Source organism: Neomonachus schauinslandi, chromosome 6 (genome assembly GCF_002201575.2).
Source record: "Neomonachus schauinslandi chromosome 6, ASM220157v2, whole genome shotgun sequence".
In the NCBI taxonomy this organism is placed as follows: domain Eukaryota; kingdom Metazoa; phylum Chordata; class Mammalia; order Carnivora; family Phocidae; genus Neomonachus; species Neomonachus schauinslandi.
Window position 1 is genome coordinate 124,504,738 of NC_058408.1, and position 26,385 is coordinate 124,531,122.

At 45.2% G+C, this 26,385-nt stretch overlaps 1 protein-coding gene across 1 annotated transcript in view; it reads right to left on the reverse strand.

The window, feature by feature from the left end:
- The window catches only part of CRTAC1 (cartilage acidic protein 1), a 124,074-nt gene extending 99,001 nt beyond the window's left edge, over window positions 1-25,073 (reverse strand). The window contains 2 exon segments of the mRNA XM_021699635.1: window positions 15,106-15,305; window positions 25,050-25,073. Coding sequence (XP_021555310.1) covers window positions 15,106-15,305; window positions 25,050-25,073 — 224 coding nt within the window.
- Between the last annotated feature and the right edge of the window lie 1,312 nt (window positions 25,074-26,385).

Consider the following 26,385-nt stretch of genomic DNA (forward strand, 5'->3'; position numbering starts at 1 on the left):
CTATGTCTGCTTCCTTGAGGCTCGGTCGATCAGATTTTCTTTGAGTTATGTGAGTTCCCCCAGTAGGCTTCCACTAGATTCTCTTTTCCTTGGAGGGGAGGAAGATAAGCTCACAAGGGTTAGTTTTCATTGTGCAATCAAATCCATTTGCTTCAAGATGAGAAGTGACCACAGAGTAGCACTCAGGTGTTGCTGACAGGCAAGGCTCTGAAAGATCTCATGGGTAAATGCCCAGTAAGAAATGATGATGATGGGGCGCCTGGGTGGCTCAGTCGTTAAGCGTCTGCCTTCGGCGCAGGTCGTGATCTCAGGGTCCTGGGATCGAGCCCCACATCGGGCTCCCTGCTCAGCGGGAAGCCTGCTTCTCCCTCTCCCTCACTTGTATTCCCTCTCTCGCTGTGTCTCTCTCTGTCAAATAAATAAATAAAATCTTAAAAAAAAAAAAAGAAATGATGATGATGGTGGTGGTGGTAGCTAATATTTGAGTACTTTCCACAGGTCAGACACAGGACCAAGCATTTTGTGTCATTATTCTGTTTCACCACAACCATAGTGCTACGATGAAATAAATGAGTAGTTATTAAGGTCTCCACTTTATAGATGACGAAACCAAAACTCAGAGGGGTTAGGTAACTTATTCTAAGGTCTCAGAGTGAGTAAGAGAAGGTGCTGGAGTTTTATGTATTTTTATTTAAAGATTTTATTTATTTATTTGTCAGAGAAAGAGAGAGCACACAAGCAGGGGGAGTGGCAGACAGAGGGAAGAACAGGCTCCCCACAGAGCAACGAGCCTGATGTGGGACTCGATCCCAGGACCCTGGGATCACGACCTGAGCTGAAGGCAGACACTTAACCGACTGAGCTACCCAGGCACTCCAGTGCTGGAGTGTTAATGCAGGTTTGCATGACTCCACAATTTCCCTTCTATGCCATGTGCACATTTCCTGTCCCTCTTCTCTTTCTCCATTTCCCACTTATCTCTTCTCACACCTATTCTCCATCTCTTGCCTGAAATCTCTCACTCTCCTCCTTTCAGTGACCCTCCTCTGGCTCCTTTAACCCCATTGTTTCGACAGTCCATGAATACATATTTTAAGACCATGGTTTTCAACTCTTTTCAAGTATGAAGATACCTTTTCAATGTTTAAAAAAATCTCCATATAATAGTAGCTGCACTTTAGTGTCTATTGATAAAATGCCCACACACAAATGGAGTCTCAGATGCCTTGTAATAACTGTGACCTCTAGGTTGGCATCCGTTACTTTCAAATATACGTGAGAATCCATATAACCATCCCTCTTACTGCTACCTGCTTGGTTTATTACAATATAGAAAAGGCTTATAAATGCTACTATAGAGCTCGTTTTTGCTCACCCACTGCCTTAAGGCTACTAATTTCTTCTGAAATGTGGTCTTTTTTGTCTCTCCTTTAACATATTTAATTATTTAAGAAGGCATGAACTTACATTTTATATATCATCTCTTGATTATTCAGGGGCTGATTAATTCATGGATTGCCCCAGTCATGTCCTTCTTTTTCTAGCCCCATTTGTTTTATCATTCCATTTCTTATTAGTATCTTTTAGTAAGAACGGACAGTGGGAATGAAAAATGATTCTGGTTACAAATTATGAGTTCTGATAAAAGATTTGGTTAGAGGAAGCTGAAATTCTTTCTCAAAGTAAGAATTTCTTTAATTCATCAGGCACATTGATTCTCTCTGAACTCAGTGAAGGCAGGAGTTGCTCTCATTCACTACTAACCTCTGGGGCTCAGCAAGGTGCCTGGCACATAGCAGCTTACTTTAAAACACTGTAGAATGAATGAATAAGAGCTGGCTAATGTAATAGGGGTAAATAAACTTTTTCCTAGGTGGGACATTGATTTATAGGAAACTAAGTAAAATACAAGACAACTTATTTTAGCTTCAGATGTCTGCAGACGATGTGGTATAAAAATGTTTAAATGATGGTGTTAAAATTAACAACAAAGATATATAATTCTAATTAAAAAGCAAAAAATATTCCACAGTGCTATGCTATCCCATTGATGGAAAAAGGCATAGACAGAGACACACACAGAGGTTTCTAAGATGAGGGTTGGTCCAGGTAAACTACTACTGTTACATTAGGCATTAAATAAACATAATCACCCCCAACGCACTAACAACTGAGCATTTAGTATGTACCAGGTGCTGTGATAAGCAATTTACATGCCTTATCTCATTTTTCTTAACCACATCTAGGAAGTATTATTACCTGATAGGCATCAGGAAGTTACCAGTGTCCCTTGAAAATTTCTTTAGCTTTCCAGCTTTTTGAACCAAGAATGAACTCATCTACTTTTTGCTTCCTCTTTTTTAAATTAAAGATTTATTTCCCCATGAAATGTTAGATACATTTGAAACTTAGATTTTAGATATGTCCTTGGAAACTTGGAGATATCTGTTATTTCACTAGCTATTGCTTTTTGACATTAATGAGTTGTATGGAAAGGAAACTTTTATAATGAGACTTGCCATACTTTTCAGGGTCTTCTTAATTTGTGGAAGCAAAGGGGTTTGCACATAGGGATGCAGTGGGGGAAGGACAGGATTCAGCCTGTAGATCTTTTCCAGGGCTCTGGTGCTGTCCAGGAATCAGGTGCTGAAATGACTTAACCAAGGCCTTCCCAGGCCAGCCCCAATGGAGCAAAGGCTGATGGGAGGAGGGAGAGTGAAGCTTTGGCCATATAGCCTGGTGCAGCCATAGGTTCCTAGAATAAGGAAGCAACTTGAAAAGGTATTGGAGGAACTAAAATTACAGCCCATCTTGTTTGGAGGGAATTGGGGGAAATGACTAGTTTCCTTTGCCTCCTTCTTCCACACTTTGCTTTATTTAGCTTGGAGGGAAGAATATGGACAAAAGACTACTGATGGAAAAGTGTATGTTCAGAAGAACCAAGGATGGCATTTGTAGAACTGGTTAGTGGTGCATTATGGAGAATTTCACTGCCTCTTCGAGGTGTTAGACAGGAACCAGGAAGAACCAGGACTGGAGGCCCAATGATGCTGTCAGTTCCTTGGGACTACTCTGTCAACAAACCATTATTGTGGTTTAATAAAAGGGAAATGAACACAGGGACCTTGGCTGTAATGAGCAAGAGAAGATCAAACCTGTGACATCATCGAGGAATTCCATACAGGGGAGAAAGAGCCTTATTACCACAACCTCAGATGAAATTCAGTGTTAATAAGAAAATGAAAAAAACTGGAATATTCAATGGGGAGATGAACCTGACAGGCATGCCAACCATGGAGTGAGTTTCTTTTCTACAGCTCACATGACATTCTGCTCTGTTATTTCTATACGTGCCTTATCTCTCTTACAACTAAGATGGCTTAAAGAAAGGGACTGTATTCTTGTACCTGTCAAAGCACTGAGCACACAGATATACACATATAAGGTAGGCATGTAGGATTTTACTTATTAAATTTACTGATGTTGCTCTCAAGGCTAAGGTCCTTGAGTAAATCACTTCTGAGTATAGCTAATGTTTATTATTTTCATTAATTCTCTTACTTAAACCCTCCATCCATTCATAAGACCCCTGCCTATTTCATTTTATTCGTTCATTGAACACTGACTTCATGTTAGGCTATCGGAGCACACGTGGAAAAGAGAAAGTTCTTGCCCTTAGTAGCTGGCAATCTAATATGAGAGGAGAAATTTTAAAAAGAATTTTTGATATAAGTATATAATTAAATAACATTGTGGTATTTCTTTGGTTTGAGTTTCCCTCTCAATCTGATCCACCTAGCAAAAAATCCTTCAGAAACATGTTAACACTGATTGCAGGTTGTCAACTGCTCTTATATATTCTTAAGAATCTCCTCTTTGACTAGATAGCCATAGGGTCTCTTTTGGGGCCAGGGACTGTTTATGCTCTGGTCTGCAACACAGAATCAGATAGGGTGCTTGCTCTCATCTGCCAAAAGACTACTTTGTCTAGATTTATAAGTCATTAGTTTTGGCAAGAAAAGTCGCTCTAGAGAAAAATTTATTGGTAAAAAGAACTGAAGTAGAGGTGCAGGAGACCCATAGTTCTGGGGGCTTCAGGGACAGGAGTCATGGCCTTAATGCCCCAGGATTCTCCCCCCTTTTTCTCTCTGAGTGTCATCTTCATTCTCTCAGATTCCTCTATGGGGTGGGGGACATGGATATATCCATAGTAGTTTTGTCGTATATCCTTACAACTCATGATCCAAGAGCAAGTTAGAGCTTTTCTTCTTTGATTCAGGATAGAAAATCTCAGATCAAGACACTGATTAGACAGACTTAGGTCACAGGGAACCCCAGATTATTGACTGGCAGTTACATAGGATCGTGTGATTAGAACAGTTCTCCAAAGGAGAGGGTAAGTTCATCCCAAAAGAAGGAATGAAGGTGGTATGGAAGTCCAAAGAGAAGATTCTGCTACTGTTTTCTCTGTGACGAGCCCAGCAATGCAGTGTTGCTTTCCAGGATAGCTCCCAACCAGGGAGAATCCTCATTAGCCTGTTTATCTTCCCAGTCCCCATTCATGGCCAACATACAGAGTGACTACAGCACTAGGGCATGTCAAAACACACTGGGTACTTGTCCATGACTTCATATGGCTGTAATTCTACTCTATAAACAACACGGAAAGATGGCTGCTGAGGGGGGAAGGAGGTCCTTTTTGGTGTACACAGTCACACATTTCCTTGGTTGGTGTAGCCAAACACTGGTGACCTTACATGGTATCATCTAAGCTGGAAATGACTTTGATCTTGACTCTCTCTGCTCCTCCAGAGAGGCACAGTCCAAGGGTCTGGCCTGACTACCTGAGTGCCTGTGGCTTTAATACATGTGCTTCTCTCCCCATATACACACATCCCTATCCCTCTCCACCTCACACCCCAGTCTTCCATGCTGTAGAGCTCTTTCTATTTTGCAAGAAGTGAGTTCAAGGGCGCCTGGGTGGCTCAGTTGGTTGAGCGACTGCCTTCGGCTCAGGTCATGATCCTGGAGTCCCGGGATCGAGTCCCGCATCGGGCTCCCTGCTCAGCGGGGAGTCTGCTTCTCCCTCTGACCCTCCCCCCTCTCATGTGCTTGCTCTCTCTCATTCTCTCTCTCTCAAATGAATAAATAAAATCTTTAAAAAAAAAAAAAAAAAAGAAGTGAGTTCAAGCATCTTTGAACAGGTAAGGGGGAGAACCTCTTAAATACTATTCCCTTTAGTTATGCATACCCTCCCTAGTCCTCTTAGTAATAGAAAAACAAACTTTGGGAGGTCCTAAATTATTGACAACTCCAGACTCCTCTTTCCATCCATATGATAGACTGCTGAAGGACCCTACCACTATAAAAAAAAGTAGGTTCCAGATAAAATATATTATTAATGTATTAATGGGCTCACAAACTTAAGGAAAATCTCCAAGAACCACCCTACTCCACAGAAAAGGGAGTTGAAACTAGATCTGGCACTGATGACCCTAAACAAATGGGAATAAGGGGCTCAGAGCACTGTGAAGAGTATTACTAACTCTTGAGCTGGCAGCATAGTGAGGATACTGAACTTTAGAATCCTACATTAATCCAGGACCCTTGGAGAGAGCTAGTGTTCCCAATTAAAAACACCGCCTTTAGATAATTACAATAACAACAATAATAATTGTAAGTGGCAGGGTTTTCAAAGGGCAAAGTTGACATCCTGTATGTATACCAGGAAGGGCTGCTCAAGAGTTGAAGTGGACTAAAGTCCTTGTAATGTTACAGAAGGGGGTTAAGATAATTTTAGAGTTTGTTAAAAATGTATCATAAAATTTCAAAAGAAACCACTAAAAGAACAGAAGAAGAGGGTAAAAGTCCCAAATCAACTAGAGGCAAAAAATGGGATTTAGAAAACAAGTATCTCCCTTCCCCCCCACCAAAAAAGCTGCTCAATCAATCAATTTTTTAAAAAGCAAGAAAGGAGGAGCTCCTGGGTGGCACATTCAGTGGAGCGCCCGACTCTCAGTTTCGGATCAGGTCATGATCTCAGGGTCATGAGATGGAGCCTGGCATCAGGCTCTGTACTTAGCGCAGAGTCTGCTTAAGACTCTCTCTCTCCCTCTTCCCCTTCCCCCCTCTAAAAATAAATAAATCTTTAAAAAAAAGGCAAGAAAGGAAAAGAAGCATTAAAAACATGAAAATTGAACAAGAGAAACAAGTTTAAAGATATTAATGTTCCTATTAAATGGAATGGACTAAACTCATCCGTAAGAAGACAGACACGGCCAGTTAAGAAAGAAATGTAAACTATACACGCTGCATACAAGAAACACACATAAAACATAAGGATTTTGGAAAGTTCAAAGTAAAAGGATGAAAAAATATATTCCTGGCAAACACTAACAGAAAGATGTAATAGTAATAATAACATTAGGCCAAAAGCATAGTTAGGGATAGATGTGGTCACTTCATAATAATGGCTCCATTCACCAGGAAAATATAAAAAGTCTAAGATTTATTGTGGTTATCATTTCACAATATATACAAATATTGAATCATTGTGTTGTAAACCCAAAACTAAAGTTATATGTCCATTACATCTCAATAATAAAAAGAATTCTAAAACTGCACCTAATAAAATGGACTCAATGTACAGCAAAGTAGAGTCACAGAAAGAAATGGACTACCACACCAGGATATTTCAAACCAAGCCTCAGTTATTAATATGCAGAGAAATATCAATAAAGATTATGATTTGAACGACACAATTAACACACTTAATTTAGTGGGCCTATGTAGAGTAATAGTTCACCTTTCACCATCTCTAAGACTTTCAGCAGATCTCTGGGCCTCAGTTTCCCTATGTGCAAAATGAGACAATACTACCTACAGTGCTCTCATCAAAGCTAAGGCGTCATCTAAGACTCAGCATTACTGCAGTATCTCTAGGAAAGAAACGACTTCCACTTAGTGCAAGCTGCCTGTTGTAAGTCACATCCCAATTTTAGTGATGTTAAAATGTGAAACAGTGTGACTGAGGCTCAGTTAAATACCACATGTCATTCGAACCGCCGTGATGGTTTAAGATGCGATGACGTAAGCAAACTACAAGGGGCATGCTGCTCACTCTGCTCCTTCAGAACTGAAGGTAAATGAGGGGAGAGTATGGCAAAAATCCAAAGTGGGGAATGTTTTAGCTTTTCACATCCTTGCACGTTTTCCTAGGTATCGGTTCCTCAAAACCAACTACTTCTTCAGAGGAGAGATTAAGTCCTAACCATAGCATTCTTGGAAGAAAATGACTCATCAAGTCAGTAGCACTGGGGAGAAGGGGCGGGAGGCAGGGGTCACAAGCCCCCCCCACCCCACCCGAGAAGAAGTGATGCTGGGAGTGGAAATAGCACAGAGAAGTGTGAGATGTGTTTGGGGGAGGGGGGGAAGGGGGTGAGGAGTCGGGGAGGAAAGGGAAGGGAAAGGCCTGCTGCTGTAGGGGTGTAAGAGTGGGGAGGGTGGGCTTCACCTGCAGCCTGCCCTGTGCCTGGGACTTCAGGAGGCTGAGGTGGGACGAGGAAGGCCTTCTGCCCAGCCCACCACTTACAGAACTGGGGAGAAGACAGACTTCAAGGAAGGTGACTGGAGACAGGCCTACATCCATCCACTTTCTGAATGGATGAAAAACTCAGACTACTAAAAGTAGCTTTGCCTTTTTCAGCAGAGGCAATTTTAGGGTCTTAATTATATTACTATTTTGGAATGGCTTTTTATAAATATCCTTCACTATGTGAAAATCAGTTTTTTGTTAAACTTCTTTTTTTAAAAAAAAATTAATTTTAAAACAAACAATAAAATCTAAGTAAGCCCAAAGCTGTCTCCAGCCTGGAGAGGATATTGCTCCCTAGTTAAACAGACCCGCATGCTACCTGTCCTTCCAAATGCCCCCTCCAAGGCCTTGGTGATTCTCACCTGGAAGTGTTCTCCACCCTGTCCGACTCTTGGAATGCTTGCATCTCTCCAGGGTACCGGTCACTCATGACCTCACCCAGTTTCAGTGTGCTGTCTCACCAAGGGCAATGCGGACTTTAAAAGCCCTGAATCCCTCTCCCTGCCTCCAACCATCTAAGACACGGGGTGTCAAACAGTGAATTAAGGTGGCTGGTCACCAAGGAACAAAGTGTGCTTTTAGATTCTTCCCCAAACCGCACATGGTCCTTGGAGGGGTATACTTGCTTTATTCTTTTAAATAATATGCTTGTGGGTGGTATATTTATTTTAAGGCCATGAAATTGTTAAAATAATACTATTAAAATTCTCTGAGGTAATGGCCATCCCCTCTCCAAAAAATCACACCAAGCAACTGACGTACTAATTCCCTCTTGTTGCTGTAACAACTCACCATGAGCTTAGTGGCATAAGACAATACAAACTGATTATCTTACACTTCGGTCTGTCGGAATTCCATCATTGGTCTGTGCTGAAATCAAGGTGTTGGCATGACTGCATTCCCTTCTAGAAGCTCTAGGGGTAAATCTATTTCCCTACCTTTCTCCACCTTCTAGAGCCCACCCATATTCCTTGACCTGTGACCCCTCCCTCCATCCTCAAAGCCAGGAATGGTGAGTTTAAGTCCTTCTCACCTCACATCACTGTGACCTCCTCTTCCGCTTCCCTTTTTCTAGTTTTAAGGACCCTGTGATTACCTCGGGCCCACTCGGATAATCTGGGATCATCTCACTATCTCAAGGTCCTTAACTTAATCCCATCTGCGCAGTCCCTTTTGCCAGATAAGACAGCATATTCACTGGCTGTGGGCATTAGGATGCAACATCTTTGGAAGGCCATTATTCTGCCTACCACACCTTCTGTGGGGGGAGCGGGGTCGCTAGGGTACCTATCAAGGGGCTTCGGAACCTTGGGCTGTCAGGAGAGTCTGTGACCTTGTGCGCAGAGTAGAATGTTTGCCCACTGCTTCTGGGGAGAAGGAAGTTCAAATGCAGCAATGAGACGTCTCTGGAAAACCCACCATGCACCGCTGAGTAACCTTTTTAGAAAAGTTTTTTTTTTTTTTTTAAGATTTTATTTATTTGAGAGAGAGAATGAGAGAGAGCACGAGAGGGAAGAGGGTCAGAGGGAGAAGCAGACCTCGCGCTGAGCAAGGGAGCCCGATGTGGGACTCGATCCCGGGACTCCAGGATCATGACCTGAGCTGAAGGCAGTCGCCCTACCAACTGAGCCACCCATGCGCCCTAGAAAAGTTTTCAGAATGCGTTTACAAGCCCCGGTTCCTGCTCCGGCTCATGTCTTATTAGTATTGAAAATCAGGGGCAGTCCCTGCTTAACCACAGCAGAAGAGCTGGCACCCCACAATCAAGCTACCATGATACCGGTGACAATGAATCTCGGGGTGAAGGGTGAACCATTTAAGAAATATATTTTTGCAGACGAGGCTTTAGAAGAAGTCCTCTTAGCAGTTGGAAGCAGACAGTATTGAAGTTCCTCAATCCGGTTTTTAACAGCGGCAGCTTCTTTTGTAGATGCAGAATAGGCTTTGTCCTTCTTGGAACTATTAGGTCTAAATTGATCAGGTTCAGGCCCCGGAGTCTATGCGGCTGTACACAAGGTAGGGGCTTGAATAGCTGTTGAATTCAATAATCCCCAAGCCTACCTTTTATTTCTAGGCTATGAATAAATAGAAAAAGATGGAAATTGGAAATAATTTGGTGCTATTTATTAAGATCCAGAATGTACATAGCATTCCCAACATCTCCACTGCTTGGTATCTATCCCAGAAAAATATTTGCATATGTGGATAAGGATGCGCAGTTCAGCATTGTTTGCAGTGGTCACAGATTAGGGACAGCTTAAATGTCACTTGAGGGGTGACAAAACAAATGTGGTACATCCACACTAAACAACTTTAAAAAATGAGCTAAATCTATCTATCTATCTAACTGTCTATCTATCTATCTATCATCTATCTGTATCTATATCTATATATGAACAATAAGTATACTATGCAGTGAAAAAAAAGTGAGTTTTGGAATAATATGTATCAGTTTGATTCTTCCAAAAATTATATATTTGCAACCTAGGAACATATATGTAATACATATATGTAATATAGAAATTTCTAGAAGTATAAACAACAAACTGAAAACAATTGTTATCTTAGGAAAGGACTGGGATGTGCTTAAAGGAGGGGTGGGGGGTTGATAGAGATGGATTTTTACTTTCATCGATATTGTATGATTTTTTTGGTAATAAAACACATATGAGTGTTATTACATTGTAAGATCTATTTTAAATTAGAGGAGAAAGATAAATTGAACTGAATGAAATACTCTAACATTTTAAAGTTGTCAAAACTGATGATCAAATCTATTAAAATGTTTTACAAAGCAACAATTAGCACAGAAAGTTCAAAACTATTTTTCCTATTTTGTTAAAAGTGTGTATGTGTATATACATATAGACTTAGATAGACTACATATATCTGCATATATTTACAGGGATACATCTATCTACCCATCTATTATCTATCTATACACACTATATATATCTATATATGCTGCATGTATCTATATATACTCATAATAAAATGCATAAATCCTGCTTTGGTTGAATCGTAGATAAATACCTCATTCTTTATCATTGTTCTTATTATTTATAATGGCAAACATATCTCCTATATGATTATGATTAATCTGATAATTGAATACAGTTTGCTTTTAAATAATTCAATTAACCTTAGTAAATTAAAAAAGTTTTCTGACATAGTTGCAAAATTAAGAACAAAATGAAACACTGCTTTATGATATGTAGCATCCCTTTAAATGAAACCCTTCCAAGTGTGAAGACTGCACTAAGGTTTTATCAAATGAATGTTCTGTGTGGAAAAACTGATCTAAATTGTGATTTAAACTTTACAACCACTACAATCTTTCCCTTTGAGCAAAACTTCTGTTGGAAACTGAAAGGGTAGGGGGGGTTATCTCAGACCTCTGGGGATATCCCAGGAAACAAAAGCTACTCTAAAGGAATTGTGCAAGATCGACACCAACAGGAATCCCTTTCTAGACTATGTGAGACTGTAGATTGGGTGTTTAGCTCCGCTGAGAAAAGGGGAAGCTACTGAGCTTTTTATTTACCCAGGGAACCAGTCCTGAAGTTCCTCAATGGTCTGTGCGTGCGCGGATGTCTCTGGGGGTGATCAAATCCTCCCCTCACCCCGCAGGGAGGAGACTGTATGCACAGACCACAATCATGCACCTGCCGGTCAACAGATAAGCCCTCCAGATGCGGAGGCACTCGCCCAGCTGTGGCCGAGGATCAGAGCCAGCCCATTCCCTCCCCCATCCCCGCAGAACAAAGGGCAGTCATTTTCTGCTCCTCCCACAGTCAGATGCACGCACACACGCCTTCCATCACAATTAACTCAAGAAACTGAAACACAACACAAACTCACCCGCAACATGCTCAAAATCAATGCCATCAATACCCAGAACGAGGATACCAAAAAAGCAAAACAAAACAAACCTATTCAAAGAGTAAATAGTCAAAGCAACAGTCAAGTGTCAAGTCAGACACACTACAAGGTCAACACATCTAAGACAAATTCAAGTACAGGGAGCCTTATACACTGAAGAGCTGGCCATTATCCCAGGGGTTGCAAAGGTAAATGCCTTCAGGGACCAGCAAAGGTCTATAAGATAATACAGAGTGGGCCTGTCATGAGCTGGACCACAGGTGCTCCAGGTAAAGGTATTCACCTTCAATTTTTAGAAATTTCAACTCTTGCAGCATGATTCTTAAACAGAGTCTACAATCAAACAGAGAAGGAAACGGAGTTAAATATGGGTATAGAGTAGATGACATAGAATAAGAGTCGAAACCAGAAACGTGGCCAAGTCCGCAGAGAATAAAATGCAGAGCAGTGGTCCTAGTTGTCATTGTTTGAAAGAATGGTGACCACTTGGTTTATATCTTCAAAGGCAATAGCAAAGCAAAAGTTCAAAGAAATGGCTTATTAAACTCTAATATGAGGGATTCAGATTTGTCAAATAGATTCTTGACATAAGTAATTGAGCTAGATTACAAAAAGATTGCACACACTCTCTTGGAAGGCTTTAAATAAATGGAGCTTCTAAGAGCTATAGGTGTGGCCTAATTGGAAGGCAAGGGGTGGACCAAATGACCTCCCAAGGTCCTGATTTAAATATGTCTATATAGTCAACCCTTGGTTATCCAGCCCAAAGAAGAAGACAGTGACAAATCAGCCTAAGCTGAAGATAATAGAAAGTTATATTTGCCTTTGGAACGTATTTTGGTACTTAAATTAGAACGTGTCTTTCTGACACTCGGAGAATTCACAATGCTTCACAACAGCCACAAAGAAGGCCTGACTTGGAGCTGGGAGGCTGCCCAATTTCACCATCCTGTCCTCCATGCAAACCTTCTCCTTTGCTGGGAGTGGGCAGTATCATCTTGTAGAAGAACACTCAGCAGCCCAAACTTTCCCAGACAGGGCCTGCCTGGCTCAACCCTTCCCTGGGAGAAGAGAGAAGGGTCTTTCCCTGATCTCTGGCTGATTCAGGATGAGGATCCAGGATGGTCTGGGTTTTGTTTCCAGAGGAGGACTCCAAAGTGCTGCAGGCCCCACAGTCAACAGCAAGCTAGACCAGGTTTACCTACCCTAAGATGACTACAAAGGATGGTCTAGCCTCCCTACCACCAAGGACACAGAAGCAGATTTCTTGAGTTCTTGGAAGAGACAGAGGGAGGGACTTCATGAGAAATGAAGATGAAATGAATGCCCAGCACTTGGAAAGAAATAAACTGCATGCTCAGGAGATGCAGTGGTAACCGTGCGCGTCCAAAGATGGGTGCGATGGAGAGCTGCACCTGAAGCTCATGTCCAAGGTGAAGGGCCAGGATGCTCACTGCAGTAAGTTGTAGAGGGCCTGGGAGGAGGGAAGGATGGTTACCCTACCATCCTCTGTCCTCTGTCGGCTCCCAGGAGCTACTGGGGGAGGCTGGTACCATCTGACAGGAGGCGGGGCCAGCTAGAACATTTCAGACATGCATCAAAGTCCCGTAAGCAGAGACTCATGGCTCTGGGAGGCAGGATTTGATGAGGTGGGCTGCTCCCGATTCAGAGAGACACCAGATTGTCACAGCACCAAGCATGGACAAGCTGCTCAGGTCACCTCAGCAGGGTCATTACAACCACTTCTGATGTTCCTTTTTCTACCACACTGGGCTCTTTAGTTTTTCCTTCCTAAGACCCAGAACTGTGCTAATTTCAATGTGGGCAGTATCATCTTGTAGAACAACACTCGGCAGCCCAAACTTTGCCAGATAGGGCCTGCCTGTTAAATTAAATTTAAATTTAATTTAAATGAAATAAAATTAAAAATTCAGTTCCTCAGTCATAGTAGCCACATTTCAAATGCTCAACAGCCACGTGTGGCACGTGGACACCATACCGGACAGCACCGACATAGAACATTTGCATCATTGCAGAAGGTTCTATTGGACGGGATGCTCATCCAGACTTCTAGGAGGTCTAGAATTGGGTACCTCCTACTCTTCACAGGGTAGAAGAAATGAATAAATGGAAGAAGAAGGGTGCTTTATAAAGTATCTTTTCTTTACTTTTTTTAAAGATTTTATTTATTTATTTGAGAGAGAGAGAATGAGAGACAGAGAGCATGAGAAGGAGGAAGGTCAGAGGGAGAAGCAGACTCCCTGCTGAGCAGGGAGCCCGATGCGGGACTCGATCCCGGGACTCCAGGATCATGACCTGAGCCGAAGGCAGTCGCTTAACCAACTGAGCCACCCAGGCGCCCTATAAAGTATCTTTTCTATGCATCATCACCGCTGATCCTCACCCTGTCCTGTGTGGTAGGTGGGGGTAGACTTCAATATGCCCATTTCAGAGGTGAGAAAATAGGCACCGCATAGCCGAGTAACTTGCACAAGGTTTGCAACTATTGGGTGGTACGGTTAGGATTAACACCAGGTCTTCCGATTCCAAGGTCAGTGCTCTCTGCTGTTACATGCAGCTGCTGCATGACAGTGCTACCTGACAGTGACTGTTTTCCATGCTGCCATAAAAGCTCAGGCCTCCCAGAATGAGGAGGACAGGCCCTGGCGTGTTTATCGATCGACTGATTTTTAAAGTGATAACAAAACTTTGCACAACCGTAGTTCAGTAGCTCTAGGGTTAGGGAGCCCTGGGGTTCAAATCCTGACCCATCCACGTCCCGTTTAATTGATGAGGGCAAGTCACTTCCCGTCTAATTCCCTTTTCTTGTGTATGTACTTCACAGAGTTGTCAGGAGGATGAAGTAAGACAGTGCCGGGGAAAGGCTCAGCACGGGGCTCCAGAAACAGTGCTTATCGATGGTTACTGGCAGACCTGACAATGCACTAGTACATGCAACACCCTACTGAGGTTTTCAGGACAAGAAAGCATGACAATGACTCCTGTTTCTACAGATGATACATCTGAATCTCAGCGAGTAAGGGACTGACTCAAGGTCATGCAATTAGAAAGCTGTAGCTCTACGGCATGAACTCAAGCTACTTGGACTCCAAATCGTATGCTTTTCTTACTACACAATGTTGCTTCTCAGGCGGGCAGCAAGGCATGCTTTAGAGTACGTTTAGCTATCCTGAATTCCCGTCTTCCTCCCTTCTGTGAAAGGGACGATTACGGTCTTCCTAGTCTTACGGAAGATGCTGTGCAAAGGCAGCTTTGAGTAGCCCCTTCTCTCATAATTGTCACCTTTAAGCCCTTCCTTCATAGAGAGTCTACAGTCCCGCTGCTAAGGAAGTGTTACTTGTATAACTAAGGAGACTAAAAATCTGAAGAGCATGCCTCAAAGCAGAGCATTCAAATTCCCTCCCTGAAAGACTCTCCAGCCTCCATCTCTCACTGCTACAGCAAAAGACAAGGACATGGCATGCTAGAGGCCCAGCTGAGCCCAGCTGAGACCTAGGAGTGGGAATACGTATTGTTGCAAACCATTGGCTTTTGGTATTTGTTACTCAGCCTTATCACAGCAAAAGCTGACTGATATATGGGTCAGACTCAGGGTGGGAGACACTTACCCTGCCACAACGATCTCAAAATCCCCATCATGGTCCACATCGGTGACTGCCACACCATAGTTGAGCTGGGTGGGGTTGCTGTCATAGTCAGGGGGCAAGACGGAGCTGGTGACTGCAGTGAACATGGGTTCAGCACGCTGGGACCCCTCGGTGGGGGGCAGAAACTGCAGCAGCAGCAGGAACAGTAACATCCTGAACATCTGCAACCAAAATTTACAAATGTTACCGAAAGATCTCCTAAGCAAACAGCCCCAAGTAGGCCTTTCCCCCTTCTTCATGGAGGGCTTGGCCATTCTGAGGCTGCCACTTTCCCATAACACCGGCCCTGACCATCATGTTGAAACCTACAGCCTGCCTGCATCACACCTGATCACCCTTATCCTGCTCTGCTTCTTCTTCCTCTATAGCACCTATCACTGTGTAATCTACTTATTCATTATGCTTACTATTGATTGTCCGGCTCCCTCTGCTAGAATGTAAGCTCCACCAGGGCAAGGATCGTTGTGTTTTGCTTACTCATGCACACCAAGCCAAGGACAGGGTCTGGTGCATAACAGGCACTCATCACACAGTTGTTGAGTGAAGGAAAGAAGGAAGGAAGGAAAGGGGGAGTATAAATATACTGGCATCTCCCATACTCTGTAAGAAAGATTGGGGGAATGAAGAAGATAACCAATCTCAGACAGTCCTGGGGTGGAGTGAGACCCCCATGGGTATCCCGGTCTAGAACAACAATAGAGGCAGCGAAGGATTATCCTTCAATGGGACATACCCCAGAGGTAGCTTGGAGGGAATCTGGCCAAGGTCCCTTCCTAGGGCAGCTGGCTATCATCTCCAGATCAGAAATCAGTCATTTAGGGAATGTATTCCAGCAGGATCTGGCGGCGGCACATCATTCACTTGGAGAAATTAAACCATTGTGTGTGTGTTTTATTATAAATTAATTATGTATAATCCATTGTATAATTCATTATTATATCTCTAACATAACTCAGGGTGTTGCCCAGCAGCCTGGGGCCATGGGAGCTGGTGGCATGCACCCAGGAGACTGATGAGAATGGCCAAGGAGCTGGAAGGACCCCGCCCTGCCTCTGCGGGAGCTACAGATGGCACCACCCGGAGACTCTGCCTGCAGGCCTGGAGTCAGAGCTCACAGAGTGTTCTAAAGGCTCTGCTGAAACAAGTCTCATGAAGGCTGCGCAGAGCCAGTCCTGCAGGCAGAGTGGTGCCTTCCTGCCTTCAGAAGGCAGCAGACCCCTTCTTGATGGAACTTTTCCTGTTGGCATGCCAGTGTGTCTGGCAGCCGAGAGCAAGGCTGAGTGAGGCTGATGTCTTAATGAACAGGAGATGTGAAGACGGATTCTCCATATGGAGACAGACGCTCCTGCCAGCAAACGAGCTTGCTTCCATTCAGGACGCAGAAACCCAAATGAAGGGCCCAGGCACTGCCTTCACAGTCAGACATGATTCAGGAGCCTCCCTAATGCCTTGCTGGTGAGGCTGGGGAGAGACCCAGGGGCAGGACTCCCACTGTGGGCGGAAACTAACCTTGGTGAGCCTTCCTGGGAAGGGGGCTCTTGCAGCATGTTCATAAGGCACATGTTGGGTGTTGCACTATTAGAGCGAGGTCAAGCCTAAATTACTGAGATGTCTGAACAAGACAGTATCTTCTCCCGGGCTGTCTAATCACAGAAAGCAAACGCATCACTATGAGAGTTAAGCAACTCGGCAGGAAGTTTGGTTGGATAAAGGAAACTTATAATTGGATTAATGAGCAGCTGGTGGTAAAATGAGAAGCTAAAGAGTATTTAATAACCAGTGTAGACATGATGAAATGTAGGGTGGATCTGAAGGTCACTGGTCTTTTCAAGGTATGACCTCTATTGTAAGGACAACAAATGAGTTTCAGCTTGAGAGCCAGATCCAGTTGATTGGCAGTGGATTGAAAGAGTACTGTGATCAGATTACAAGGTTTGCAATGGACAGAGAAAAGGAAAGTGGCATTGGGTATATCTTCTAGAAGCTAGTTAGTCCCTCCCAGGCACCATACCTACAATTTGGGTCACTGGCACCAGGGAGGGAGGTCCAGTTGGGGTAATACGGAAGGTGAAACAACCTTCTGTTTAGGTAATATCAGAATTCTGGAATAGGTTTCAGAAGCACATAACTACTGAAGAATATGGTATAATAACTATTTTTTCTTAGATTGCACACTTAATCAGGAAGCCTCAATGTTCTTTAGAAGAGATTCATAACTTATAAAAGTAAACATCTGGTAGAAATTTTCTAATGAAGGCCATGAGGGGCAAGAACCATGATCCAGCCTGTTGATTTTTACCTTTTCTGTGAAAAGGTGAACTTAAAAAAAAAAAAAGATTATTTATTTGTTTGTTTGTTTGAAAGAGAGAGAGAGAGTGAGCATGAGCTAGGTGGAGAGGGGCAGAGGGAGAGGGAGAAGCAGACTCCCTGCTGGGCAAGTAGCCCGATGTAGGGCTCGATCCCAGGACCCTGGGATCATGTCCTGAGCCAAAGGCAGATGCTTAACTGATTGAGCCACCCAGGTGCCCCGCAAAGCTGAACTTTTAATTAAAGGAGCCATATGAAAGAGGTAGCTACTCTGTGTTAACCATTTCCAGATAAATAACCTAAAGCAAGGTTAAAAAGAAGTATTAACCTATGGGCTGACCTCCATTTTGCTAGGTGACGTTGAACAAGTCACAGCCTTGTTGGGTCCCAGCTTTCTTCTCCAAAATGAGAGTTTGGGATAGACTCTAAAGGTCCTTTCCTGCTCTAAAATTCTATGATGAATTAAAGGATTTTTTTTTTAGAAGCAGAACTTCAGTAGTTTTTCTCTCTGGTGCCTTCTATAAACTTCAGACCAACCTGTGTGATTTTCCTTTCTGAGCACATTAAACATATTTTGAACAAAACAGCTTTTCAGCAGGGTTCTGCAGTAGTTCCCCCACAGAGGCCAAGGCCCAGAGAGGAATCAGCCATCATTAGTGCGGAATCTGAAATCACCCCACATGGGCAGACCAGTGGACAGCAGCCCCACCCCCCGCGGTGGGGCAGGGGCAGAGGGGGGCAGGGAGAACATGCAATTTACATGTTATTCTTCGGCTATGTCAAGGGCACTCAGCGCACCCAGCTGGGTGCTCCGAACCAGCTGTGAATTAGAGGGGAAGCTGTGAGTCTATCTCCATGGCAGATTGGAAAACAGTTCTGGTGAAGACACTCAGGAAACGGCCTGGAAAACATCCACGTTCTACTCTCAGGGCTCGTGTGGAAGAAATCATTGAAGGGCTTCTCTGTACCTTGACTACTCAGACTGGTTCCCAGACCAGCAGCCTCAACATCAGCTAGGAGTTTGTTAACAAGCAGGATCTTGGGCCCCACCCCAGACCTAATAAATAAGAATACGCATTTTAATAAGATTTCAGGTGATGCAAATGCACGTTAAAGTTTGAGAAACACTGCTCAGCTGGAGCTTTACACTGGAATAACTGGGGGAGTTTTTAAAAAAATACTGTTGTCTGACAATGATTTCTTGGACATGACACCAAAAGCACACAACAACAGAAAATATAGATAAAATGGATTACCTCAAAATTTAAAACTTTTGTACATCAAAGGACACTATTGACAGAGTGAGAAGGCAACCCACAGAATGGGAGAAAATATTTGCAAATCATATATCTGATAAGGGAATAATATCCAGAATGTATAAAGAGTTCCTACAACTCAACAACAAAAAACAACCCAATTAAAAATGGGCAAGGGACTTGAATAGACATTTCTCCAAAGAAGGTATATACAAATGGCCAATAAATATGTGAAAAGATGCTCAACATCAGTAATCATCAGGGAAATGCAAATCAGAACTATAATAAGATACCACTCATGCCCATTAGGATGGATATAGCAAAAAACAAAAACAAAAACAAAAAAAACAAACCCAGAAAATGACAGTCGTTCAAGAAGATGTGGGGGACTAAGACCCTTGTGCACTGCTGGTAGGAATATAAAATGGCATAGCTACTTCGGAAAACCACTGTGCAGCAGTTCTTCAAAAAAAATCCCAAATACAACTACCATGTGATCTGGCAATCCCACTTCTGGGTTTACATTGGAAAGAAGTGAAAGAAGGGGCTCAAAAAGATACTTGTACACCCTCATTCATAGCAGCATTATTCACAAGAGCCAAAAGGTGGAAGCAACCCAAGAGTCCATCGACAGCTAAATGGTAAACAAGTGTGGTCTATCCGTAGAATGGAATATTATAACCTCTAAAAAGGAAGACCGTTGTGACACATGCTATGACATGGATGAACCGTGAAGACATTGTGCTGAGTGAAATAAGCCAGTCACAAAAGGACATATACTCTATCATTCCACTTAGATGTGGTACCCAGAATAGTCACATTCACAGACACAGAAAATAGAATGGTGGTTGTCAGGGGCTGCTGGGGGGAGGAGGAATGGGGAGTTAGTGTTTAATGGAGACAGAGTTTCAGTGTGGGAAGATGACAAAGTCTGGAGATAGATGGTAGTGATGGTTGCACACCAATGTGAATGTGCGCAATGTCACTGAACTCTACACTTAAAAATGGCTAATGTGGTATATTTAGAGACCAGATGTCTGGTCTCACACCAAGATATTCTCACTTAACTGGCACAGGGTGCAGCAGGGGCACATCAGAGTTCTAAAAGCTCCCCCATGTGATTATAATATGTTCTATACCAGTGCTTCTCAAACTTTAATGTGTATGTGAATCACCCGGAGGTCTTGTTCAATTGCAGATTCTGATTCACTAGATCTGTAGTAGGGTTCAACATTCCCCATTTCTAACAAGTTCCCAGGTGATGCCAATGATCCTGGTCTACAAGTTACACATTGAGTAACAAGGTTCTGTACTATAGCTCCCAGTCAAGAAACCAGGGTATATACTACAGTGAAGGTATGAGATTAGTTCAGGAACCTGCTCCTCTGTCTCTAGATCTAAGATTGATTGAAATCAATCGAGGGTTATGCAATCCTCAGAGCTGCAGGCTCAGTTTATCCCTATACACTCAAAGTCCTAGCTGTCTTCAGCTCCGAGTTAAATTACCATACTTAATATGAAGTGACAAAGAAGGATTCTGATTCCAGTTTTTACAAAAAAGTGAGAAGAGGGTAAGGGTTGGAACTGGAAGGGGGTCAGGTCTAGGAGAAAGGGGATGGCTATCACCAAATGGTACAACCTAGAGAAAACAGGGTATGGGGAGGAATTTGCAGGCTAAGACAAAGGTGCATGCCAATGTGTCCTTAAAAACCATGATAGTGCCTGGTACTAGTTGGTGCTCAATTAATATTTGTTAAATGTACAAAGGAATATGTCCAAATGATAATGTGAATCAGCAGAAATTGTTTGCAACTTGTCATACAGTTATTTAAAACCTGTTCTTTCCCTAAGGCAAGGCTTCTCAAACTGTAAGATGCTTACAAATCACCTGAAGATCTTGGTAAAATGCACATTCTGATTTGGTAGGTCTGGGGTGGGGCCTCAGTTTCTGCACTCTAACAAAATGTCACATGATGTCTCTGCTGCTGGTTTGCAAACTTCACTTCTAGTAGCAAGGCTCTAGACCAAAGGTTCTAAACCCTAGCTGGCCTATAGACTCACCTGGGAGTTTTTAGAAATATGACGTGGCCCAGGTCCTTCACCCAGTTTCGGGCTGAATTGGTCTGGGGTGGGGCTTGGGTGCTGTATATTTTTAGAAGCTCCCCAGATGATGTTGATGGACAGCCTGGCTTGAGAACCACTGCCCTAGACTCATGGTCCTCAGAGACCTGGGAGTGTAAGTTACAATCTGCTTTAAAGTGAAAAATGTTTCTGCTCCTAAAATTCCTCACCAGCTTGTTGTATATGAAGAAAAACTACTTAGCTAGAGAATGTCACAGGAAGAGGTGAGATAGGAGTTTGGGGAAGAAAGCAGAGCAGGCTGGAACCGCGTGAAGCGGAAGGGCCGCCGGCACCTGGAGTGACCTCACATTTTACATGGCTGACCTGAGAAACCTCCTGTCACACCACTGTGAACCTCTGAATCTTTTGGGAGAGCGTGGAGAAGTTAAACATGGAATCAAAAAGTAGGTTGAACTGAAACTTTTTCTTGAATGCTTGGGTATGAAGCGCCTACTATGTATTTGAGCACTTTGAGCAGCTCGGAGTAGGAGGTTAAGCACGTAGGTGCAACGGAGGACACCCAGGGCCGAGTAGCCTAGAGGAGGCGAGGCTAACTACCAAAGGCAGAGCTTGGGCCGAGGGGCGCAGGGCCAGAATACCCGGTGCCTCAGTAAGGAATGTGGGCTGCTCCTACAGGGGAGGTGTGGGGAGGGGGCAAAGAGGGGTCTGGCTTAACAAGGGTAAGGGATGGTAGGACTGGAGTCAGGGACCTGGATTTGGATCTCACCCCCCGCCCCCCCCGCATCAACTAGGTAGTGACCTTGGGCATGTTCCTCCATCGTTCAGCTCTTCAGTGTCGTCATCTGTAACATGGTGTCTGACATGCTCACTGTCTGCTTCCCACGTTACAGATGACAACGCACCAAGGTTTCAAGGGTTAAGAGAGCTAGTGGACACCTGTTGGGGGCCAGGCTGGGCAGTGCTCACTGCTTGTTTCCCTTCTTCCACACGGATAGTGTTAGGTCAGATAGTCTTTAGACATTGGCTGTGGGTTGGGTCACATGTAGCCAAACTCAGTTTTCTGTGGCCTTGGGACTTTCCTGAATTGGGTCTGAAAGCTGGTAACCAAGCAACCCAGATCTCGGAGTGGGGTCAGGCAGCTGTGGGGAGAGGCTTCCAGGGCAATTTCCAGGGCAAGCAGTTCTTCCGCAATTACCGAAAGAGACAAGGACACCACCCCGAGCTCTCACAAAAGCAAGAGCCCTGAATGCTTCAGATGTTGAGAATGAGCACGGAGCACAGACCCTTTCCAGACACTGTAGGGGGGCAGAGTCTCACTCTACAAAAGAGCCCCGAATGCTTCAGAAGTTAGAAATGAGCAGGGAGCACAGACCCTTTCCAGACACTGTAGGGGGGCAGAGGCTCCAGGGAGAAAGGCAGCTGTGGGAGCACTCCGCCCTGCAGAGGCCGAGCCCCACACAGGAGTGCCTGGAACTAAGGCATCTTTGGAGAAGAGCTACCAGAAGTTGTCTTGGTTCATTCACCCACAGCGACACGCCCCGTGGACCCTCGACAATCCTGGGATTCTGCTCGGCAGCGCTGGGGTCACAGGGAGAAAGTTAGTCAACATTTGCAGTACAGGATGAGGGGTGCTGTGGAGGAGGGAGCACAAAATGATAGCTAAAGGAGCTGGGGGGCAGGGCGGGGAGCTGGGAATGCTTCCAAAGAGGTAGGGGGATGTCGCTGCAAGTTAAGTTGAAGGATGCTAAGAAGGCAGCTGGACAGGAGAGGCAGGAGGGAAGGGAGAGCATCCAGAGAGCAGACCCAAAGGTGTGGAGCACCCGGCTGTCTCCCCAACCTGCCCTTCTAGCACTGCCTATGTAAGGCCCCGATCCCTGGGTCAGGAGTGGGGAGGAAGCGTTTTTCCCCCACTCCTGAGGTTTCCATCCAGAGGACCTTCCACTTGACTAGAGCAGTGGTTCTCAAATGAGGGCAATTTTGCTCCCCCACCAGACCCCCGGGATACCTGTCAATGTCTGGAGACAGTTTTGGTTGTCACAACCAGGGAAGGGGGTGCTGCTGGCTTCTAGAGGGTAGAGACCAGGGATGCTGCCAAACTTCCTACAGTGTACAGGACAGCCAGCAAAACGAAGAAGTATCCAGCCCAAAGCATCAAGAGCATGAGCTTAAGAACCTCCAGTGCCAGTGCCACATTCCTGGGCTCCCTCCTTCCCCCGAGTCCTCCTCCTGAGGGCTGCAGGGGCACCTCTCAGATTGCTCCATGTGCAAGAACTGCGCAGGAGGGCCCTTTCTGGACCTGCCTCGTTGCAGAGGCCACTCTCCGCCATGTGTTGAGGCTGGCCAGGCAGGCTCAGCCCTACCCCCACCCACAGGGAGGGCTGCAGTGGGAGGTGTCTACAGACCCCACTTTGAGGGAGGGCTGCAGTGGGAGGTGCCCCATAGACCCCACTCTGAAGCCGGGCCTTCCAAATAGCTGTTTCTGTAATGATGGTGTCTGAGGCTTGCCTCTTTCCTCCCTTCTTCCTCCCCCTTTCTCTCTCTCAGTTGGTCCTGAATCTGAGTAGGGAAGGGGGATGCTATTCATTGGGCCCCTTTAAACCCCAACACTGTCACTCAGGTTGGAAATCTGGTGTCACAATTGGTTCTTGCTTCTTCCTCCTTCTCCACCATGTCCATTCTCCTCCATGAATATTTCTCAGAAGTGCCCAGTCTTTCCGTCCCCACTGCTAGAGATCTGCCCCTCTACCTTTCCCCTAAACAGTGGCAATACTTGCTAACTACCCCCTTCCTCTCACCTCACCCGCTCCCACATGCCTGTTGGGGCTCCATTTCTAATCTCAGAACTGATCACATCTCTCTTCAGCTTAATTCACGGGACTCTGTACACCAGGCAAACAGGTTTTCACTGCAAATTCATGTAACAAGTCCTATATGAGGAATGGGTAGTAATAGTGAGACTTACCTACTCCTGACTGGGAGCCAGGCACTATTCTCACCCTTCACACAGATGATCTCCTTCAGTGCTCATAATAACCTTGTGAGTTAGGTTTTACTATGGACCCCATTTCATAGATGAGGAGACTGAGGCATAGAGAGGTTAAGTAACCTGCTAAAGGTCACAAAGCTAGTACGTGGTGGAGCCAGATTCTGTGTCTAAGCCCACTGGTGTAGAATTGGCATTCTTAGACGCTCCACTATACTGAACTTGTCTTAAAGCAGGTGAGACAGAAACCCCTCCACCTGGGGGAGCTGGGGGAGGTCCAAGAGAGGGGCGGCGGTGAGCTGACAAAGCGGACAAGGTAGAGGAAGTGTCCCGGGCTGAGGGGTCAACATGACACATGGACGAGCAGGCTTGTGTCATGCAATGAGGCTCTGCGTGGCTGGAGCACAGGATGGGGCAGGACGACCTGTGGGAAGGAGGGTGGAAAAGAGCGGCGGCCTGGTCAGCCACAGCAACCAGAGGGTTAGGGAACCACCGGGCTGGAGGGGTGTGTTAGAAAGACCCCTGTAGCAGCGGGGTGTAGAGAAGCCATGGGCAGGTGCGGCTGGAAGCTGGGACTCCAGCTGGGAAGCAAATACTGGGCCAAAGTGGGAGAGAAAGCTGGAGGTCAGCAGGTGCCCTTCCCTCGGCCATTTGTTCACTGCATATCCCCAAGCACCCACACCGTAGCAGGCCCTGTGCCCAACTCTGGGAGAACAGCTGGGAACAAACAAAGGCCTTGCCCCCATGAAGTATAGGTTCCGAGGCCAAGGTAAGGAGCCTGGAGGCACACCACGGGAAAGGGTCTGAAGTGGGCGACGACAAGCTCAGCCATGCACTGTAGGAAGCGCGTTTTAGATGTGGGGCAGCGGTGTGCAGGACAGACCGTTGGCACGCCTGAAAAGCAAGTGAGAGCCTCACGGAAGGGATGTGGGCATCCTGGGGCAGTGGAATGGCGTGGCACTGGCTGACCTCCAAAGTGCTTTTCCAGGCCTAAGAGTCTAGGGGTCAGGGTTTGTTGTTTTTTTTTTCCCCTAAATCACTTAAAATGCATTAGCGTAACTTGCTATTTAGAAGCATGGCCCTGGGACTCTTTCTGTGAAGCAGTGATTCACTTCCTAGTCTGTCTTCAGTGTAAATCCAAATTATCATCTATTCTCTCAGCTTAAAGCTAGGCAAATCTGCGCTGAGCTTCCTTGCAGCAGCCTGGTGGGAAGGAGGGGGGGAAAGGGCAGTGAGCACCCAGAGGGGCGTAAAGAGAAAGAGAACCTGGGCCTTGCCTAGGGCTCAGAGCTGGCCACCATCTCAGAGGGTGGGCCCTGCCTGGGCTCCTCGACCCCGGCTTGAGCAATGGGACCTTGAGGTTTCTAGAGCCCTCTGGGAAGAAGGAAAACTTCTGCCACTGTTTCCTTCTGGGAAGAAGGAAAACTGGCCTCACTGATCCAGGCCGTTTGGAGATCCACTTTCATACCAAGAGCCACCTCTGCCCCAGAATGGCCACCTGCATTCGCTTATTTATCCGCCCCCTAAGTACCCACTGAGCTCTTCCATATGCCAGGCACCACGCTAGGCGCGAGTTTACAGCTGAGAACGAAAGACACAGTGCCTCCCCTGACGCGGCTTACAAGGCGGTGTTTCTCCTTCTCAGGGACCCTTGTGTCCCCACTTGCCAAAGCCTCCTTGGATATACATAGCTTCTCTGATGAGAGGAGCATGGTTATGATCTCCAAGGAAGAGTGTGTTCTTAGAGACCAGGATGAAAGGGAATGTGACATCACTTAGACAATGTGTCTGCAGGAGAAGGAAAGGGCCTGTCTGCTTAGCTCCTCTATTACAGGGACAGACCGAGGTGTAACCTTGATCCCCTAAGGAGAGACTCAAGTGACTTCCTACCTCCAATCCTGAGCACATGGATGGCAAGACCAGAGATGGGCCTTCAGTGAAAAACACCAACGGAGTTTTTCTGTTGCAGGCTGGGATCAGGCTCCTGGGCCCGTTCCCTATCCAGACAGCTGAGTCAGGATTTGTCTGACATGATGGGTCCTTAAAGACAGACCTCAAAATAGGGTACAGCGGGGTACCGAGGGAGAGCCTCCACTTGGGGGCTGCTCTCCAGGCAGGTGGAAACTGCCGTTCGGGCGGAAGTCTCCGCAGTCCCTCCCCCGGTCAACGGGACAGCCTGAGCTCAGCTGTGATTCCCATGACCTTGTCACTCTACTTGTTGGGTGTAAACAAAGATAACAGTAACTAGAAACAACGGGAAGGGTCATTTTATACACTCTCTGCACTTGCAATTCTTCTGTGGCTAATTAAAGTAGTATGTCAAAACGTCCCTTGGAAGAGATCTTTAAGAATATGTCTGTTAAGTAAACAAGGTTTTACTAATTAATGACACGCCTTCCCATCCCTCCGTGAAGTTCCTTGCAGAACTTCCGTGTGCCAAGAGGGCTGAGCAGGAAAGAGTGAAGCTGCCCCCTCCCCTTCCCGGAGGGAGTGGGGACAAATCCAATCGCTTGTCATTTGCGGAGCTATCAGTTATCCAGTTTCTCCTCCGATGTTGATCAGATCTCCTGGGCTGGAACCAACTTACAGGGCCAGCGTACTGGAATTTTTCCA